This window comes from Alexandromys fortis, unplaced genomic scaffold (genome assembly GCF_014885135.2).
Source record: "Alexandromys fortis isolate MF-2015 unplaced genomic scaffold, M_Fortis_MF-2015_v1.1 scaffold_0, whole genome shotgun sequence".
Taxonomy (NCBI): Eukaryota; Metazoa; Chordata; class Mammalia; order Rodentia; family Cricetidae; genus Alexandromys; species Alexandromys fortis.
Window position 1 is genome coordinate 40,842,711 of NW_026067949.1, and position 20,839 is coordinate 40,863,549.

Sequence of the window (20,839 nt, forward strand, 5' to 3'; positions counted from 1 at the left end):
TTCTCCTGTCTCCCCTTCTGCCGTTTCTTTTCTCTCATGGCCCAGTTCAGTCTGGTCATGTCCGCTCTGGACTCTCCCAGATATTCCTGCTTCAACCTATGCTGTCCCTTTTATCTAAATTTATCTAAATAAATTTTCTCCACCATACCTAGGGGTAGTCATGTCCTTCCTGTCACTCACGGCACTAAAGAGGGATTAGCACTGGGTCATTGGTTAACGAAAAACCTCTTAAGACAGTGCGGGACAGCTACACGCTTCCTGTAGAGGCACCCACTGAGGCTTCAATTTTCTACTTCCTACTTTTCTTTCCCGAGAGTTCAAACCTCCCAGCCTGCAGGGGAGAAGGCTCACGCTGTAAGGCCAGCTCCTGCGGCGGCCGACTGAGCTCACCGCGAAAGCCCCGCCCCCACCCCCGCGACTCCCCGTGCAAACCCCGCCCCTACCCTCCGACGAGCTCGCAGCGCAAGGCCCGCCCCTGCCCTCCGCGTCCCGGGGTGCCCGGCTCGCCGGGTGGTGCCACGCTCCCGGCGCCGCCGGCTGGGGAGGCAGAGGCGTGGAGGGTGGGAGTCGGGGCCGCCAGGGCGTGGCCGCTCCACGGGCCCGCCCAGCCGCCGCGCGCCAAAGTCAAAGTGCGGGTCCCGCCGGCGCGAGCTTGACGCTGCCTCCCGAGCTCCCAGCTCCTCCGCACTCCTGCAGGTCCCTTAGCCCGAGCCGTCGCGAGCGAGCAGGCATGACCACCCCGCCTAAGAGGTTCTGCCCTTCTCCCTCCGCCAGCTCCGAGGGGACACGCATCAAGAAGATCGCCATCGAGGGGAACATCGGTAAGGCGACCCCGCTCCGGTGCCGGTGGTCGGCGTTCACTCCGCAGCCGCGCGGTGGCTCCTCTGGCCCTGCGCCTTCCCGGGGCGTTGTGAGGCGCGCTCTGGGCCACTGCACCTTCTTTGTTGGGAACTTCCAAACGCGAGGGTCCGGGGCGCAGTTGGAGGGGGATGCTGCTTGTCTTGAGAGGTAACTTAGGTAAACGACACCCTTTTTTAGGTGTGCTTTTCCGGTAGGTTTCACTAACTTGCAGTTTTGCCGCAAAATTGAGAACATTTTCGTGACCTCCCCCTTCAGTTCCCTTTGTGCTTCTTTGTAGTAAGCTTTCTCCCTTCCCATCTCTGTACAAGCCCTGACTTGTTTCTTTTTACTCCATGCAAATTTTGTTTTTTTTTTTTCCGCAGTGTCCTAAGCAGAACCAGAGTGTCTGGTCTTGTACGGTTTACCAGAGTGCTTTTATGATTCGCTCATGCTTTGTTTCTATGATACTTTTTTTTTAATTTGGTTTTTTTTTTTTTTTTTTTTTTTTTTTTTTTTTTTTTTTTTTTTTTTTTTTTTTTTTTTTTTCTGAGTAATCCTGACTGTCCTGGGACTCACTATGTAGAGCCTTGAACTCTCAGAGATTTGCCTGCTTCTGCCTCCCAAGAACTGGAATTAAAAGAGTGCACCACCGCGCCTGGCCCACTGTAGTACTTAAAAAAAAAGGTGTTAAATAATATTCCACTAAATGGTATTATACCTCATGTATTCCTCCGTGGTCGACATTGTGGGTTGGTGTTGGTAGCAATTCCTAAGACTGTGGTAGGCATACGAGGAAAGGCTTTTTTTTTTTTTTTTTTTTTTTTGGTTTTTCGAGACAGGGTTTCTCTGTGGCATTGGAGCCTGTCCCGGAACTAGCTCTTGTAGACCAGGCTGGTCTCGAACTCACAGAGATCCGCCTGCCTCTGCCTCCCAAGTGCTGGGATTAAAGGCGTGTGCCACTACCGCCCGGCAGGAAAGGCGTTTTTACTGATTTTATGGTGTGGAATTTTTTACTCCCTTTCCCACGTTCAGGTAGACCCTGGATGGAGTATGGCTCAGAGACATTAGAATTTCTGCCCGAATTGGGATAAACTACACCGTGCATGCGATTTTGCAAGGTGAACACGAATCTCCCATTCCTTTACACTTCCGACCACAGGAAACCTAATGGTGTTTCCTGTTTTGATACGGCTGTCGTTTGGGGGCTGCAGGTTGAGTGCTGACTGTTGATGTGTGCCGCAGATGGTCTCATTCGGAGCACATTCAAAGCACCCACTCTTTAAGAAGGCAAGCAGGTGTGGATGCCTTCACGAGGGCAGAGCTGAAACACAAACCAGAGGCCTTGCTTTACTTGCCCCATCCTTAGACACAGGTCGAACTGGAAGAGATCCGTATTTCTTAAAAGTTCTTTGAGATGTCATGCTTACCAGCAAGACAAGACACAGCCTCTGAGTGGATAAAGATGCCCCTATGTAACAGCAGGAGGAAGTTTTCAATAAAGTCATCTTTGAAGTAGATTTCAGTGGACGACCCCTGGGATCTGAACCATAATGGATATCTATCTCCCTTCTCTCAAACCCAGGCAGCGTACACCTAGAGATCTCTCTGCCTCTATTCATCTTCAATCTTCTCAGCCCTGAAATCACTTGTGAACGGCTCACTCCGCAACTTGTTTACCGGCTTGCAGAGCTGCTTTTCTGCATACAGATGCAGTGGTGTTACCTGTGCCTGCAATTCCTCCCTGACCTCCTCCCTACTGATCTGGAAAGAGCGGCACGTTAATGGCCCGGCCTTTGCACACGGTTAGGAAAAGCTGCTTACAAGTATTGGGATTTCCCTTGAGCATCTAGGTCTTTGACCAACCAGAAGAAAAGATTCTGATTATTTGGCAAGTATTGGAGGGACTGCCATTTAGATGATTCACGCTAAGATAACCACTTGTTATCTTTACTGCAGGGAGGCGTCACCCCTTGCTTCTTGCCCCTGTAGCTTCGTACGGTTGTTTATATCCCTCTTAACTTATTTGTCAGGTCCAAACAGCCTGATGATGTAAAAATTGTGCAATCTGTGAAGACTACCTTGTAATTCTGTTCTTCCTAAAATTTGAAGATTGTTTGGTCATTTTTAGTTGTGTAGCCTGTTTTCTCTTGTTCTGTGTTGCTGAGTTACTCGCATAGATTAGGTTTATGGAGGCCCTATTGACTCATTTCATTGTGTTCAGAATGATTGCGTGGTGATGATTGCTTAGTGTTAGGGATTCGTTTGTTAACTATGACTGTTGTTTGTGTTTTGTTTGAGATGGTTTCACTGTACAGCCCTGACCTGCCTGGTTACCTGCTTTTGAGTGCACAGCATCCAAACCCTGTGCCATCACCTCTCTTCCCATGACTTGGAAAACTAGTAACTGGTGTTCTCGCCTGTTGTGGTCGCTCGCCTTCATAGACTGTTAGCTTATAAGCTTTGTCCAGCTCAGATCTTCCTCCCAGACATTAAGGAAGGAACTGGGTAGTGATTATTTGCGAACTGCAACTGACTGATTACTCAGCTTGAAGTAAAATTTCACATTTGCAACTTTAAAGTATAACTCCGTGAGCTCTTTGTGGTTGTAATTGATGTCAGAAGAAGGCTTGATATCTTAGCCTTAAGTACTTTTCGATTCTGGACTGGTTTGAGATACTTCAGTGTGTTTCTTGGCTACCCTGGATATCATGTTCTTTTTTTTTTTTTTTTTTTCCGGGGCCAATGAACGAAGACCATTTAAATTGTAACTCTAGATGCATTACTAACTATAAACTTATCCTTTCCGCACAGAATTTTGGTCACCCATGTTTCCCCCTCAACTAAATAGCCACCCAGTTTATCTTTGCCTTTATTTCTTCTCTTTATGGGATTTAATACGCTTTGATATGCTGTTCTTCACCTACCCTGTCACCTTATTGACCCCCCTTTCCTTGATCTGTGCATGAGTCTCTAAGGTCCTTCCTGATTCCCTTCTGGCCTTGTATAGTGTTGGAGTTTTGCCTGTACTTCTGCAAGTCAAAGGTAAGTTCTTGGAGCCCACCCTGAGCCCGTTTATAAGGAAGAGGACACTTGGCGAAGATACTGAAGCTATATATATTGTGTGTGTGTGTGTGTGTAAGGTATGTGTGTGTAAGGTATGTGTGTGTAAGGTATGTGTGTGTAAGGTATGTGTGTGTAAGGTATGTGTGTGTAAGGTATGTGTGTGTAAGGTAGAGGAAGGAAGAAAATATTACTGGTCAGTGATGCCTTATATACCCACATTTGGTGATAGAAAGGGTGTGGTGGGCATTATAAGAATTGCTACGCCCTCTGCGCCGCAAGGTCCAGACTCATTGATAACGAAAATGATGACTATAGTATGTTGATTACACATGAGCTATTTTTGTCTTATTCTTTCCTGGGTACCTTAGAAACTAGTGAATGATCAGGAAGAGTAAAGCTGTCTTTTTTGTTATTATTATCTAAGGGTTTGATAGAGGGCACGGAACCATAAAATCGAGGCAGACTTCTCCAGCTGTTACTCATAGGCAGTGCTTTGCAAGACTTAAAATAATTTCTATAGCCATAGGCTTATTAGGATCAGATGTAATAGCCGCCAGCTCTTAAGCATTGGATGCATCTTCCCATGGATCGTACGGTTATTTCTTAATTGGTTTCTTTATTATTGGTTTCTTTATTATTGGTAAATTATTTTGGTTGTATTGGAGTGTCTACCCTCCTTTTCCTCTTTTTAATTTTGTGGGGAGCATGGTCTTGCTCTCACGGTAGCCCAGTTTGAACTTGAACTCAGAGCAATCCTCCTACCTAAGCCTTCCAAGTGCTGGGGTTATAGGTGTGTGCTGTTATACCAGCTGTAGGTTGTTCTTTGAGATGTGTCTCATCATGGAGCCCAGGCTGGGCTAGAATTCAAACTCTCTTTAACTTAGCCTGCTGGATTGGGAGTTTGAAGTGCAGGCTACTCTTAGCGAGCTCTTCAGACTGAGAAAGCAGAGGTAGGAGAAAGTCATTTACTGGGCATCCTGGTAGTTTTAGTACTATCTTGTCTTCCTGGGTTGTGAGGAACTGAGGTCAGGGACTTGGTCAAGTTCACAACAACTGGCTGAGGGTCAAGCTTTACCACTCCAGAAAGTTCTCTTTCTAAGGGCTTGGCTGAGGAAAGAAAGCTAGCCCAGAAGGCAGATGGTTTTTTTCTTGTCATGATATCTTTAGTAAACTTAACCAGGGTTTCAAGTTTTCTGTTTCTTACCTTTGGTGAACTAAAAATAATAACAAATTTGCTCAGCACAATTGGCTAGGGACCGTCTTTAAGCTTTCATTTATAAAAAAGGTACAGAAAAAGGTCTTACTGTTTCTGCGTATGTACCGTTCACTCTTAATCTTGTAAACGCTGATGACCATTGGTTAGGTTTGCTTTTTCAAACGCCTTTTCTTAGTTTTGTCTGTTCTTTTTTGTGACAGCTGCTGGGAAGTCCACGTTCGTGAATATCCTGAAGCAAGTCTGTGAGGACTGGGAAGTGGTGCCTGAACCTGTTGCCAAGTGGTGCAACGTTCAGAATACGCAAGATGAGTTTGAGGTATTTAAGTGAATACAATAAAAATTCTTTAGGGACTGACGGTGGTACAGTTCCCAGCACCCATAGAGTAGCTCAGAATTGTCTGTAACTCCAGTTCCGGGGTTCTGATACCTTCTTCTGACCTCCGTGGGTACCAAGAACATATTCAGTGCACAGACATACATTCGGAGAAATCACCCGTTCACATTAAAAAAAAAAAAATTAAAAATCCTTTAGGTTAGGGAAGCAGTGTTTTGTTTCCCGCCCTCCCCCCACCTTTCCTGTAACCACCTTCAAGTCTAGCTGTGCATTTAAGATTTAGGTACTATTACATCACAGTTTAAGATTTATGAAAGTTCAAAAGCTTAAAGCAGCTGGTAGTGATGGTGCTCACCTTTAATCCCAGCACTCGGGAGGCAGAGGCAGGTGGGTCTGTGAGTTTGAGGCCAGCCTGGTCTTTAGAGCTAGTTCTAGGACAGCCAGAGCTGTTACACAGAGAAACCCTGTCTCAAAAAACAAAAAAGTTGAAGTAATTTAAAAATCTAATTACAAATAAATTTTTGAGTGATTTTTTTTTTTTATAATTTAAGTGAAAACATGTAAGAAAACCAAAACCTCCAGTAATTGGATTTTATTAATCTTTTCAGACCTTTGTCATTGGAAATCCATTTCTTTTTTTTTTTTTTAAAGATTTATTTATTATGTATACAATGGTCTGCCTGCAAGTGTCCCTGCAGACAGAAGTTGGCACCAGATCTTATTACCGATAATTGTGAGCCACCATATGGTTGCTGGGAATTGAACTCAGGACCTCTGGAAGAGCAGTCAATGCTTTTAACCACTGAGCCATCTCTCCAGCCCCTGGAAATCCATTTCTATCTTATTTCCCTGTCCTATGCAAAAAAGTCTAAGCAGGGAGAGAAGAATCAGAAATCTAGGATTAGCCGGTTCAGTTTCAGGAACTAGTTAAAGATAAAGTTAGATTGTAATCTTAAGTATAATCAGGAATTGCCCCCTTGTGATCATCACTGGTATTTTCGGAATTCTGTGACGCCCTTCCTACTCCTTTAGGATTACTGGGCTGTGGTTTCTTCCTTTAAAAACCCCTTCTCCTAGTTACTCGGAGTCGAACTCCTTTCTCCACAAGCTTTCATTCTGAACGGTTCAGTTTTCTAGCCCTTTTCAGTACAGCATTGCAAATGAGAAAATAGGGGGATAAAGACTTCAGTTTCCTTTTTTCCTAGAGGCTGTGTGTGGTAATGGTTCCTAAGCATTTTCATTTCTGGAGAAACGAAATTGAAAGTAGAGAAGTTGGACGGGTCTGCCAGAAGCTTGTTCAGTCTGAAAACACTTGACAAAAAGGCGGGGAGAGCTATTGGTATGGGGGTTTCTGCTGGGAATTATTGGGCATATGGAAGGCAATGAGTAGCAGGAAGCTACATACAGCCTTTGTGGGTTGTCTTAACTGCGGGGACTGTTGCTGTCATGGAACACCACGACCAGGAGCAACTTTGAGAGGAGGAGTTTATTGGCTTAGACTTCCACATCACAGTTCATCACCTAAGAAAGTCAGGGTGGGAACCTGGAGGAGGGGTGCTGCTTAAGGGCTCCCTCCACCCAGGACCAGCAGCCCAGGGTGGCCCCACCCACAGTGGACTTGATCCTCACCCATCAATCACTAATTAAGACAACACCCTGCTGGCTTGCCTATAACCAGATTTAATGGGGGCCTTATCTAAATTGAGGTTCCCTCCTTGCAGATGACTGTAACTTCTGTCAAGTTGACACAAAACTAGCCCACACAGGGATATTTGTGAATTTTCTTCTCTCTCTCTCTCTCTCTGTTTCTCTCTCTCTCTCATCTTTTAGATATAAGGTTTTGATAACTAAACATATTTCTCACACTTTTTTAAAAATATTTATTTATTTATTATGTATACAATATTCTGTCTGTCTGTATGCCTGAAGGCCAGAAGAGCGCACCAGACCTCATTATAGATGGTTGTGAGCCACCATGTGGTTGCTGGGAATTGAACTCAGGACCTTTGGAAGAGCAAGCAATGCTCTTAACCGCTGAACCATCTCTCCAGCCCTATTTCTCACACTTTTATTTGCGAAGAATAGTTAATTTTAGGCTGGGGGCACAACTAAATCTATCCCAATCCTTTGAATATCAAGTACTAAACCTTAAAGGGACTTATCCACATATGGAATTCATTTTCTTAAGTTTTGTGTGTTAGAAGCTATGGTCTTCTGTGCTTTAAGTAGGGTTCAGAAAATATGGGGAACAGTATTTTATGAAACATGAAGCATTAAGTAGGTGGATGGCTTCTCTGTACTTTTGTATATTGTCTCTACTCATCCTGTCCTCCACAAATTTTAGACTCCAAAAAATGGGGTTCAGAGCTAGGATATAGTACAACAGTGGGTTGCTTACCTAGCGTGCCCAAGGCCCTGGGTTTCAGCCTTAGCACCACACAAAGCAACGCAAGTGAAATGACTTTAATTCTTCATCCAGCCCTTCTCCAACTCACTCTTGATCTGTTCTTTGTAGTTAGAATATGAATCACCCAGTCTCTGAAACTCTGCTGTCATAGAATCCTGTCATCACCGAGGAGTGGACTGTGTGGAGACCTAACCACCAGTCCTCCTTTGGATCTTGTTTTGCTTCCTGGAGGTTGTGGAGTTGGAAGAACTGGGCATTAGAGCCTTCCTCTCTTGCATCTGTATGCTTAACTTACTTGGCTGTAGCTGTGGGTTTAGTGGGTTTTTTATACCTGCCATCTAGTGGCTGAAGTGTTACTGTGCTACCAACCGTCTACCTCCAGTCTGTCAGAATAAGACATAGTCAAGTACAGAGATTACATGGTGTTCTTTTTCATTCCCTAAATTCTGGCGAAATGATTTTGAGAACCAACAGATGATTGTTATTAGTCTCTGTTTTGCAGGCTCACTTAAAACAGCAGTTTACTCTCTTTGCTGATATGCATGATGTAGTCTCAAAGCTTTTATTTAGTTGCTTCCTTCTTTTTCCTCCCTGAGACAGGGTTTCTCTGTGTATCCCTGACTGTCCTAGAACTCTCTGTAGACCAGGTTGGCCTCGAACTCATAGAGATGTGATACTCTCTTGTGGTAGACACCAGCAGTGAAATCACAGTGGCTCAAAACAATTAGAGGTTTCCTGTTGTGTACTGTCTTTTTAAGCTTTGATGCATTTTGCTCTTCCATAATTTCAGTTCGGGACTGATTTCTAAGGACAGAATCCCATTGTAAGTGGAAGAGCACCGTTAAGTTTGATCTGTTAGGCAATCGGGGACCGTTGGAAGCTGATTAACTGGGGGTATATGTGTCTCACCTGAGAGACACGTGTGTAACTTAGCTGTAGCTGATTTTTTTTTAGAGATTTGTTTACTTTTTTAAGAGTATGTGTGTTTCACCTGCGTTTTTATATGCATGTGTGCGTGGTGCCTGCAGAGATCAGAAGAGGGCGTCAGATTTCTTGAAACGGGAGTTACAGTAGCTACCACGTGGGTGCTGGGAACTGAACCGGAGTCCTGTGCAAGAGGAGTAAATGCCCTTAGCCAATGACTTGTTGCCCCAGCCCCCATGTAGATGATTTTTTAAAAATTTTGTTTGTTTCTATCTGTGCTTGTGTGTGGGTATACGTGGAAATCAGAGGACAGACTTTTGTAGTTGCTGTTCTTCTACCTTTGTGTGGGTTCCAGGGATCAACCTGTTGTCATCGGGCTTGAGTGGCCAGCACTTCCTCTGACCTTGCCAGGCCCAAAGCTGATTATTCTGAGAAGGCAATAGGAGTACAATATTCTCTATCTTTTCTATTTTAAAAAAGAATGTATAAATCAAATATTTTTATTTAGCTTTTAAGTATTGGCATTTTTTTCTGTAGGTCGTTAGTCACTTGTGAGAAAGAGTTATTTTAGATATCAGGTAAGAAAAGAGTGAGGAGAAGGAATTTAATGTTTTGATTTTGCTAATAATTATTTATGAAAATTTTTTTAAAGATTTATTTTGTGTGGCCTTTTGCCTGTATATATCTCTGTATTGTGGTGCTGTGCCCATGAGGCCAGAAGAGGGTATCAGATCTTCCGGAATCGCAATTACGGTTTTTCCACCTCTACATGGATGCTGGAGCCAAATCTTTGTCCTCTCCAAGAGCAGAGGTGCTCTTCATCATAGAGCCTGCTCTCCGGGACCCTTCCCCCCATTTTCTCTTTTTGAACCTCTTAAAAAGTCAAAATAGCCAGGGACATGGTGGCTCGTCTCTTTAATCCTAACATTTGTGAGGCAGAGGCAGGAGGTGACTTGCAAGGACAGCTTGATCTGTATCCTGAGTTTAGGGCAGTCAGAGCTACATAGTGAGGCCCTGTCTCAGAAAACAAGACAAAACAAAGAAGTTAAAGTCACCCTGTTGGCAGCCTTATTTCTCTGTTTGTTCACCTCTTTTGCCAATTTAGGAACTGACAACATCTCAGAAAAGTGGTGGGAATGTTCTTCAGATGATGTACGAGAAGCCTGAACGGTGGTCCTTCACCTTCCAGTCCTATGCCTGCCTCAGCCGGATCCGAGCTCAGCTTGCCGCCCTCAATGGCAAGCTCAAAGATGCAGAGAAACCCGTGTTATTTTTTGAGCGATCTGTGTATAGTGACAGGTATGCAAATGGCTTATATTTGGCTCTTTGGAGTTTATACCTAGACACTTCCTTTTTTTCTCATTTCCTGGTAGTCAAATTGGAGGCTGAGCTGGAGGTTTTAGATAGAAGACGACCTTGAAAAACAGCAGCGTTAGCGTTGATTGAGGTGCTAATGGTGTTATGACAGAGCCCCCTTTCCCCCCAACCCCTTAGAATTCTCATCTGTTCTGAGTATATCTGGGTTTATATCCTAGACTCTTGCCTAGAAAAAGGAGATCAAAATTAAAAATTTCTAAAGGCGTTTTAGAATTACTCTGCCTTTTGACCTCCTTAATTATCAGAATAGAGGCCCTTAAAGTTTTTGGTCTCTGGATCCCTTTTTTTTTTAACTGTAAAGTAGTCTAAAAAGTTTTGTTATTTGATACCCATATTAGAAATTAAGATTAAGAATCAGTATACAATCAATATACAAAATATAAAATGAAAGAATCAATAGTAAACATACTCTTTATTAATATAGAAAACTTCTGATTTAGAACAAAAATATAGTGAAAGGAGTAGTATTGCTTTACATTTTTTTTGTAGCTCTTTAATAGTCTGAATTAATAAAACTGGGTTTTTATCCATGCTTGTATATTTATATTTGTGTATATGTATTTTGGTTGAGGTATAGTAGTGTGTGAAGTAAGATGGCGACTCATAGACCTGGAAGGAGCTTGGGGACCTCCAGGGATCATTATTCAGCATTTTGAGAGCTACTGGGAAAGAGCCCATTTCCAGTACTTAGAAAGACATTTTGTGTAGGTTTTCCACAGGACTTAGGGGTGTGTTTTGCACCCATTTCCTCTGTCATCATTGGTATCTATGTGTTTGAAGGATGTGCATGCTGACGGAGATTCTCTTTCAGGTATATTTTCACATCTAATTTGTATGAATCTGACTGCATGAACGAAACAGAGTGGACGATATATCAGGACTGGCATGATTGGATGAATAGCCAGTTTGGGCAAAGTCTGGAGCTGGATGGAATCATTTATCTTCGAGCTACTCCAGAGGTGAGACCAATAAACATTTGCTTGTGCCACTGAAATTCTGAAGTAACAGAAATCACAAGACGGATGTAGAAGTGACGACTTCCAAGCTGGGGAGATGTCTCAGTGGTTAAGAGAGCTGTGTGTATATGTATTTCCTGAGATCCGAAGTTTAATTCCCAGCCTCCACAGGATGGCTCACAATCATCTCCAGTTCCAGGGACTCTGATGCCCTCTTCTGGCTCCTAAGGGCATTACACATGTGAGGTGGCCAGACATACATACAGCCAGCACTCAGAGACATAAAGTTAAAAATAAATAAATAAAATCAACTCTCTCGCTCCTAACCTGGAAACTCAGAGCAGTATAGATTTTCTCAGCAAACTAGAAGTCCAGACGCGGCAAATCAAGATTAGTTTTCTCTGTTCTTCACCAATCCTTTTGTTTATCTAAATCTTAATTCCTAACTCAGCTTCTTGTCCCATCAGAGCTAGAATAAGAGACTTGTCAAAGCAACTTCTAAAATATAAACGTGATTAAGTGGGACTTAGGAGAGCTGTTTTAGCTATTGTTGCATTTCTAGGGCCGGTAGAAGGTCTGGGGACATAGTGGAAACTTCACAAATGCTTGCTTTCTGAATACTACAGCCATTGGAGGGCCACTCTAAGAAACATTTTATGGTTACTTGTGAATTGGTACAAAGAAATAGTGGCACGCTTCAAAGAGATTTAGACATCTTGTTGTTTTCGACGAAGAGAACTCCCCAAGAAATACACCTTTTATTAGGTAAATTCATTTTCTATTTCTGTATTATATTACATGAGTCCAGAAAGGTCCAGTCAGGTAGACTGACTGGCCAGTGGGAATTTCATAGGTAAGTATTCGGTTTCCTTTTCCCCTTCCTTCTTCCAAATTCTCCCATGTCCTCACTTCCAAAACCATGACCTTTTAAGTTTTTAATTATTATTGTTACATGTGTATGTGTATATACATTTATAATATGCTTTTATAACTTTATAAAATTTTATAAAATGTATAACTTGCTCCCATGAGTGTGTGTTTGGGGCTGGCTGCTTGGGATTGGATAGCCTACCGTGTCCCAGCCCCTTATTTTTGAGACGAGGTCTCTCAACCTGAAGTGGCTGGCCAGCGACCAGGGGATGTGCTGCTTCTGCCTCTCCAAGATTTTGTGTGTGCCGGGATCTGGCACAGGTCCGTGTGCTGGTGCGGTCAGCGCTTACTGACGGCTGTATTCCCAAGCCCTCGTTTATGACCGGTTTTTATGTTCTGAGACAAGCTCTTTATGTCATCCTGCCTGTCCTGGAACTCACTATGTAGACCAGGCTGGCCTCTGCCTCCTGGGTGTGGGGACTAAAGGGCATATGTGACCACACTGGGCTCATTTGTATCTTTTAATTGAAAATGATTGGAAAAAGGATTTTTTTTTAGCAGACTGTGTCACAGTTCACGGGCTGCTGTAGTCTGGTGAATGTTACTTGTTCCTTTTTTTCTTCTGCAGCGCTGGGGATTGAACTCGGGATACTGAGCATTGTAGACAGGTGCTTCACCACAGAGCACAGTGTGGTGGTTTTATATCTGGGTGTTGATGAGCTCCCACAAATTGTGTGGAATTTCCTTTATATATATATCCTGTTAGAGAAAAATGATTTAGAGTCACACAGTCAAATGTGACTATTTAAGCTTATGATTATTAAATATATATATAAATGTATATATATATATATATATATATATATACACACACACACACACACACATTTATATGTAAAGTTTGAAAATTCGTTTCTTTGGTCACCACATTAGCCATGCTTCAAGTGCTGAAAAGCCTTGGTGGCTGTGGCCACCTTGCTCATACAGATAGAAGGCAGGTAGAAAGGACCCCGTGTTCTTTTAGGTTCTGGTGGTTCAGAGCGTCCATCCAGGGACGCACCGCTCTTACAGGGGTGGAGTCCGGCCAAACACATTTGCTTAATGGCCAATTAAGATGGATAGATTGACACACTCTGATTGTTTTCTTAAAAAAAAAAAATGTAGGTAGATATTTAATGGTCTTCAGCCCCCTCCCTCCTTTTATAATACTAATTAGTGTGTTTCATATGTGTATACTGATTTATTTTTCAAAGTTCAGCCTAATTGAAAACTATCTTCTGACTAAAATAACACGTAAAGGGAAAAATGAGCTATACCGACTTTACAGAAGAAATACAGATACAGGGTTTTGGCTAACGTGAAGACAGCAGAAAGGAAATTTTCACAGTAGTAGACACAAATCATTGCTCAAAATTTTCTTTTGCTTACTTTTAGAAATGCTTAAATAGAATACATTTACGGGGAAGAAACGAAGAACAAGGCATCCTTCTTGAATACTTAGAGAAACTTCACTATAAACACGAGAGCTGGCTCCTTCATCGAACTCTGAAGTAAGGCCTTCTTATGTTTGCTGTTCACTGTGCTTCCCTTTGTCGGAGTTTAGTCTAGGGGATGGGCGAGGTGAAGAACTGTTTTTTCAAGACTGGGTATTTTCTGTGTAGCCCTGGCTGTCCTGAACTCACTCTGTAGACCAGGCTGGCCTCGAACTCAGAGATCTGCCTGCCTCTGCCTCTGGGTGCTGGGATTAAACGTGTGTGCTACCACTGCCCAACTAAATCTTTATTTTTACTCATGTATTCATAGTTAAGTCACTTGTTTGAAGATTTTTGTAACTAGTATCTTCTATTGGTATTTTTACTTTAAGTGATAAAATAAGCCTCTGTCTGTGTATGTTACTAAGATAAACTCAGGAATAATTTTAAGGCAGCATAGTCTGTCTGATGTTGTATCTGTTTTAACTTTTTACTTCCAGTTATACATTATTAGCCTAAATTCAAAAATATTAAATGTGAAATTTCAGAGAGAATTCATGGATTTAAAGTTGCTTGCTAAACTGGCAGTGTCTTGCTGTAATCCTGTCTCCTGGGAGACTGCGGCTGTGGAGAGACTGCGGCTGTACAGTTGCCTGAGGCCATACTGGACGACACTGCCGTCCATCCCCAGTAGGGTTGAAACACTCTGCTGGCCGGCTCCGTCCGGTTCCACTCAGAAGTGCCCAGGATAGGAGCTGTCTCTCTGTCCAGCTTGTCTAAGCACGCACAGGATGTGCTCGATAGTCATTTAGTAACTGTTCTGTTCTGAGATTGTCACATACGATAGTGCTTATAACCAAGTATCCCTTCTCTTACTCAGTAATGCTTCTGAAATACTAGAGTCCTGAGGGATATTGGCAACCTTAAACCAGAGAGAAGCTGTGATGTGTTTTAAATGGAAAGGGGAACACTCTCAGTTCAGGGAAAGGAAAAGGCAGTTTTAAGGTAGAAATAGTGTTAGAGTTATATGTATATGTTATGTGTAAGAAAAAACAGTGCATATAGCGTAGATGTTACCGTGATCTCAGTCTTACAGGGAATCCTGGAATGCATCCCACATGGCCGGGGGAAGCTACTGGGATGTAGTTTTAAGCTGTGTCTTCAGCCAGGACTTGAGGCATCGACTTTGTCCGAGTCAGCTCTTGGGCAGTGTGTAACTGCATAGCGCCTGAGGCTCTGAATGGCTTTCCTGAGTTTAGTTTTCCGCAGTGCTGGGAATGGAGCCCTCAGTGCCTTGGCCACGCTAGGCAAGCACTCGACAACTGCTCTACACCAGTAGCTAGAATATAAGACCTTTCTCGTGATTTTGGTTCTTGAGGAATGTTATACATATATGCCTGGTTTTACATATTCTGTAGCTGAGATCATTGTACACATGGTAGCAAATCTACTGTAAAGAGGAGACTGCCAGCCGCTTCCCTGCAGGGTAACTTTAGTCCAGCATGAGTGACAATATTTGCACTTTTGAATATGAGTTAGTTGTTAATATTATTTTCCTGGCTTTAGTGCTTTTCTGATGTTGTTTGTCTTTCTTTTTAAACAGAACCGACTTTGATTATCTTCAAGAGGTGCCTATCCTCACACTGGATGTCAATGAAGACTTTAAAGACAAGCATGAAAGCCTGGTTGAGAAGGTCTGTTTAGAAAAAACCTTGTGTTTGTTTTGTCTAAGACAGCTATATTTGTGAAAACAGCTGCCTACAGGAAAGCTTCTATAAAAGTACATTAAGAGGGGCTCGGGGTCTAGCCGGGGGGGTGGTGGCGCATGCCTTTTCACCCCAGCACTCAGAAGGCAGAGGCAGGTGGATCTCTGTGAGTTCGAGGCCAGCCTGGTCTACAAAGCAGATGCCTGAACAGCTAGGACTGTTATGGGACAGGCTCCAAAGCTGCAGAGAAACCCTCTCTTGAAAAAGAGGGCAGGGGTCTGTCTTTGAAGCACTGTGTTTTTTCTCATCCTTTTCTCCTGCTTTGTCCCATTTTTCCGTTGCACATCAGCAATATATAAACTACTTAAAATTAGTTTATCTTTTTCAGGGAATCCAGTATGGAGGGCATTTAAAGTCGTAGGATATACTCTCATTCATTTTTAGCTGATGTTTGGAGATTAAGCAATGTTAGTTTATCTATTTGTTGGAGACCATGTCAAGGATGAGTTGGCCTTATTCTAATCCTTGAGTCATTATTTTAACAGAGGTTAATTTAACCTCCAGAAAATTGAGAGTTGATCATTGTCTAAATGAGTAATGTAATTTATACATATAAGGGAGAGACTTACTGAAGAATATTAAGGTAATAATAGAATTGTATAATAAATCCTTATCTACCATTAACTTAGTCATCTCATGTCTAGGAAAAAAACATTTTGTTTTTTTTTGTTTAGTTTTGAAAGAAATTTGGGGTCTATTTCTCTTTGTTTTTTTCTCATGAAATAGCTGGCTGTTTCCTAAAATAAAATATTGACTATATCTCAAAGGGGAAAACCTCAACATTTGAAAAATATTGCTGTGTATGGTTGGTAACCTTTTCATTTAAGTAATACATATGTAGAAAATTCAAGTTAGTTACTATTTATGATATTAAAATATAAGGTAGAATTAAAATATGACACTATTAAAATTAGCAGCAGTATAATAAGTACAAATTTAACTAAATCTGTAAAACCACTTTAATTTTATTATTTAAAAGCCCTTTTTTTAAAGATTTATGTATTTTTATGTATTTGGGTATTTTGCCTGTATATGTATCTGCACACCAGAAGGGGGCATTGGATCCCAGTGAGCCACTGTGTGGGGGCTAAGAATTGAACCCAGGACCTCTGGAAGGCAGCCCGGGCTCTTAACCACTGAGCCAATTTCTAGTCCCTATTATTTTAAACTTCAATTTATTTTTTAATGTTGTGTCCGTAAGTATGTAAGTGCACCACATGTGTGCAGTGTACCACATGTGTGCAGTGCTCCAGGAGGCCAGGAGAGTCATATCCCCTAGAAATGGCTTTACAGGTGGTAGTGGGCTGTCCTGTGGGTGCTGGGAGTCAAACCTGGGTCCTCTGCAAGAGCAGCAACTTCTCGTAAACAACAGTCATCTCTCCAGTGCCACATTTCTTAGCTTTAAGTAAACACTTCCTTTCTTAGACCTGGAAAATGTCACATTTTTTTTAAATTAATAATCCTGGGATTTGGGGGAGGGTACTTTTCAAAGGCAGCAATCTTCATTTATTTATTTATTTTAAGATTTATATATTATGTATACAGTGTTCTGTCCACATGTATGCCTGCAGGCCAGAAGACAGCACCAGATCTCATTACAGATGGTTCTGAGCCATCACGTGGTTGCTGGGAATAGAACTCAGGACCTCTGGAAGAACAAGCAGTGCTCTTAACCGCTGAGCCATCTCTCCAGCCTTAACAACCTTTATCTTTTAAGGAGAATTGTATAGTCTAGAGTGGAGAATTACAGTCTTGCATTATAGTCTCATCTGTCGGCTAGGTTTCTTCAGAACTTATGTAGCGTTGCCCGTACACTGACATTCTAGAAATGTATGCCTTGGCTCTTCAAAGGAGTAGGATCCCCAGCACCTCGTGCTGTCTGGCAACTGGTTGTAACTCCAGTTTCTGGGAATCTGATGCCATCTTCTCTTTCTAGGCACCAGGCATGCACATGGTACCTAGACATGCATGCAGGCAAAATGTTCACACATAAAAAATAAAAATAAATTCTATCCTTAATATTACAGATTTGTAATTACAGAATTGCAAAGGTGTTTAATCTCTTTTAAATATCAGTGTTAAGACTGTACGTATCATTGATCTACATTATTTAAAAATACAGAGACCATAGCCCAGAGGTGGTGGCACACGTCTTTAATGCCAGCACTTGGGAAGTAGAGGCAGGTGGATCTCTGTGAGTTCAAGAGCAGTCTGGACTACAGAACTAGTTTTAGGACAGCCAGGGCTATATAGATAGTTTTATTTATATATATATAAATTATATATATAGTTATATTGTATATATATATATAAGAGAGAGTGTGCATAAAATTAGAGGTCTTTTAAATTGTATCAATCTTTTTTAGTTATGTAAGTTTTAAATGTAAATTAATTAATGATTTTAGACTGTTTACCCTACTATTGAAATACTCAGTATTTGTTTCAAAAATAAGCGCTGTGGTATTGTGATGGTTATTTATATAATTGGTGTGTTCGACTTTTCTGTAGATGAAGATAAATGTTAGATATCAAATTAATTGAAGGAATTATATTAATTTGTTTTTCCTTCCTCAGGTGAAAGAGTTTTTGAGTACTTTGTGATTGAACGGAAGACTGCAGGCAACAGAATTGTCTCCAGAAGCTTCCGTCTGCGTGTCCTCGTAGCTTGATTTCATACGAAGGTCTTCATAGGAGTCACGTTTTTAAACCAGTTTCGTTTTAAGGAGAACAACCTTTTCTTTGTATATATATTTTATTTAATATTCAGAATCCCCTGTAAAACGTTATGTCCCCCCTTTACTCCCTTTCTTCCTCCACTTCCTTCCTCAGTTTTGAGTCCGAGGTGTTCTCTCACACCAGGAAGTCTGGAGGTAGATGTTCTCAGAACCAGTGAAGTGACTGAGTCACTGTTAGGAAAGGCCCCGCCTCCTTTCTTCCCGGTTGTTATCCTGAGCAGGTAGACATGTTTTCATTGTTCTCTCACTTCTAGTTTTACATCTAGAGGGCGTACATACTTGTAAGTCAGCATAGCTATTACCCGCTGAACGGCGTAGTTTGGGGAATCCCTAGAACAGGGATTTGTTTGAAGTGTGTGTTTTGTTTTTCATCTTGTTCCCTTTGGTGGTGCTGGACATTAAACCCAGGGTCTCATTCATGCTAGGGAACCTTTCTACAGTGAACTGTCTCAGCCCTGTAGTGTTTTTATCAACTACCTCTCCTTCCGCTCCACTTAAAGTTGACAATAAGACCGTGTGATCATCACCTCGTTGATGTTTATTCATGAGTCTGTGGTGCATTTGTAGAGAAAGAGGTTGAATTCTGTTCCCAGTGTGGTAATGGTGTAATTACTTTATAAATCATTTAATTTTTGCGTGTTTCTTCATCCGTGATGAGTACTTTTTTCTCTTATTTTTTTTTTGTGAACATAAATTTTGGAAGAAATCTTTTTATATTTAAAAGGTAGCTAAGACATTTATTACATGGAGTATAAATCTTAATGAAATTAGTTACTGCTTTTCTTGGATTACTATAGTTTAAATGCTTGTTTAAATTATGTTTTGCTTTTGTTTTTTTGTTTGTTTGTTTTTTGAGGCAAAGTCTCTTCACAGCTTGAACTCCACCCACCTCTGTCTCTGCAAGCCTTGTCCTCTGGCTCCCCCCCCCCCCCCCCCCCNGATGCTGGAATTAAAGACGCGCAACACCACACAACACCACACCTGGCTCTGATTTTCTTGAAATCACTTGAGATACAAGTATAGTTTTTCCTGTTTCTTTCCGTCTTTATGTAAAATGGTGATAGAACATAATGACAAGTTTTGCATTGGCCCTGTATTGATAATTAGTCTCTCTACCTTTATACATGGTAAGACACAGAGGTAGACAGTGGAGCGTTCCAGCTATCCAGTCTGCTCCTGCCAGGCCAACTAAGATCAAAGTCACACACTTCTGCTGGGAGACTGTTGTGATCACAACTTCGCTTCATAGTTTGCTTTGTAGTTTTTCTAAAATCTCTTATACTTACAGAGAAATAGTTGATAAAAACAATTTTGCTTTATATATAGTGTATCATAAAGAAATAGTTGATAAAACAATTTTGCTTTATATATAGTGTATCATGGAAATGTTAGTTTTTTGGTGAACTAGGAAATAACTTTAACAAATTCCCAGAGGCTTTAAGTTCCTGTTAACAGTGCATGTATCTCTAAACTGCTTTGATGTTTAGCTGGGAACATCCTGTATATAATTAAAGAAGTATTTTTATTGTTTTTTTTCCCAGTGTAGTCTTTTAAGTTAAGTTCTGCGTTATTTTTACCAGGTAATTAGCCTTTCTACTTCACATTAGGAAAAACGTGTAATTTCTTGAAATGAAGAATTGCATTTATTTTGAAGCTATAATTTTCCTTTGTAAAAATGTTACCTTTTATTTTTGGTTTCTTATTCAAAGATGATAATTTAGTGGGTTAACTGGTACAGTAGCACTGATCTTTGAAAAGGGGATTCAACTTTAAATCTGTAATAACAAAAAATAAATTGTCTTGTGATATATCTGACCTTTTTCTTGTTTGATATAAATCAATTTGGCACCTTAAATGTTTGTCAATAAATACATTTAAATTTTTTGAACTATAGTGAGAGAGTTTAAATTTTCTGAAGCAGAAATCATCTGGTTTTCTTCTAGGAATTTCATGGCTTTGTGTTTCCCATCTAGATCTGTGCTCCATTTCCAGTGTTTGAAGGTGTTAGGTGTGTCTGGGTTTGTGTGTGCGCATGTATGCCTGCTTCAGCACCATCTTTGCTCCTCTTTCTAAAGTGATCAGCTGTGGGCATTTTCATAATCGCCAGCTGCTGTGGGAGGGTCCGGGCCACTGTGGGTGGTACCATCCCTGGGTAGGAACCGACTGAGCCAGAGTGCCAGCAAGCCCAGAAGCAGCATAGCATATTTCCTGCCTCAATGATGGACTGCAACCTGGAAATGTGAGTCAGATAAAACCATTCCTCAAGTTGCTTTTGGTCATGGTGTTTAGTGCAGCAACAGAAGACAAAGTAGACAAAGTAAACAAAGTTATCATGATAAAGAAGAGAAGGGAGACAATCCGAATTTGATCGGCCTCTAGATAATATTTATCGAAGAAAGTTAGTCTAGGAAATTACAAATAGGACAGTAGAATCTACCATAAACCCAACCATATCCGCGCATATCACCGTTACATGTTCTCATGTTTACATGTAGTATACATTTGTGTGTATTTGTTATCTTTTAGCAGTCTTGTTTAGATTCAGAAACCAAAATCCTAATTTCTATATTGGAAAGGTAATTAAGGTTTTTTTTTTATATTGAAATTTAGTTATCAACTATATTGAAGTTAATATATGTTGTTAAATGAAAGATGCCTGTGCCTAGCTTAAAGTCTAGTTAGAATCTGAATGTGTTAGTATTTCCCTGTTGGTTTATAATTTCAGATTAAAAAAAAAACACTCTTTACTTGGCAATGACAATAAAAGCAAACATGTCTTGATAAAAGCAGAGCATGGCCTTGGGAGACTCCTCAGTTGGTGAAGTGCCTGCCTTGCACGAGGACCTGAATTCTGATCCACAGTTGGCACTGTGTCCTTA

The 20,839-nt window shown here is 41.4% G+C and overlaps 1 protein-coding gene across 1 annotated transcript; it reads left to right on the top strand.

Moving 5' to 3' along the window:
* Positions 1-454: 454 nt before the first annotated feature.
* Positions 455-18,898, top strand: Dck (deoxycytidine kinase). The gene is made up of 7 exons (XM_050150270.1): positions 455-821; positions 5,320-5,435; positions 9,890-10,083; positions 10,973-11,120; positions 13,422-13,537; positions 15,063-15,153; positions 17,800-18,898. Exons 1-7 carry the CDS (start codon positions 731-733, stop codon positions 17,824-17,826), a joined length of 783 nt encoding a protein of 260 aa, XP_050006227.1. The 5' UTR covers positions 455-730; the 3' UTR covers positions 17,827-18,898.
* Positions 18,899-20,839: the final 1,941 nt, after the last annotated feature.

Bases quoted from the DNA above. Each gene is read 5' to 3' on its own strand.
- Dck (XM_050150270.1), top strand. From the start codon at position 731: ATGACCACCCCGCCTAAGAGGTTCTGCCCTTCTCCCTCCGCCAGCTCC. The intron at 822-5,319 runs GTAAGGCGACCC...TTTTTGTGACAG, and splicing joins CGCCATCGAGGGGAACATCG to CTGCTGGGAAGTCCACGTTC. The intron at 5,436-9,889 runs GTATTTAAGTGA...TTGCCAATTTAG, and splicing joins ATACGCAAGATGAGTTTGAG to GAACTGACAACATCTCAGAA.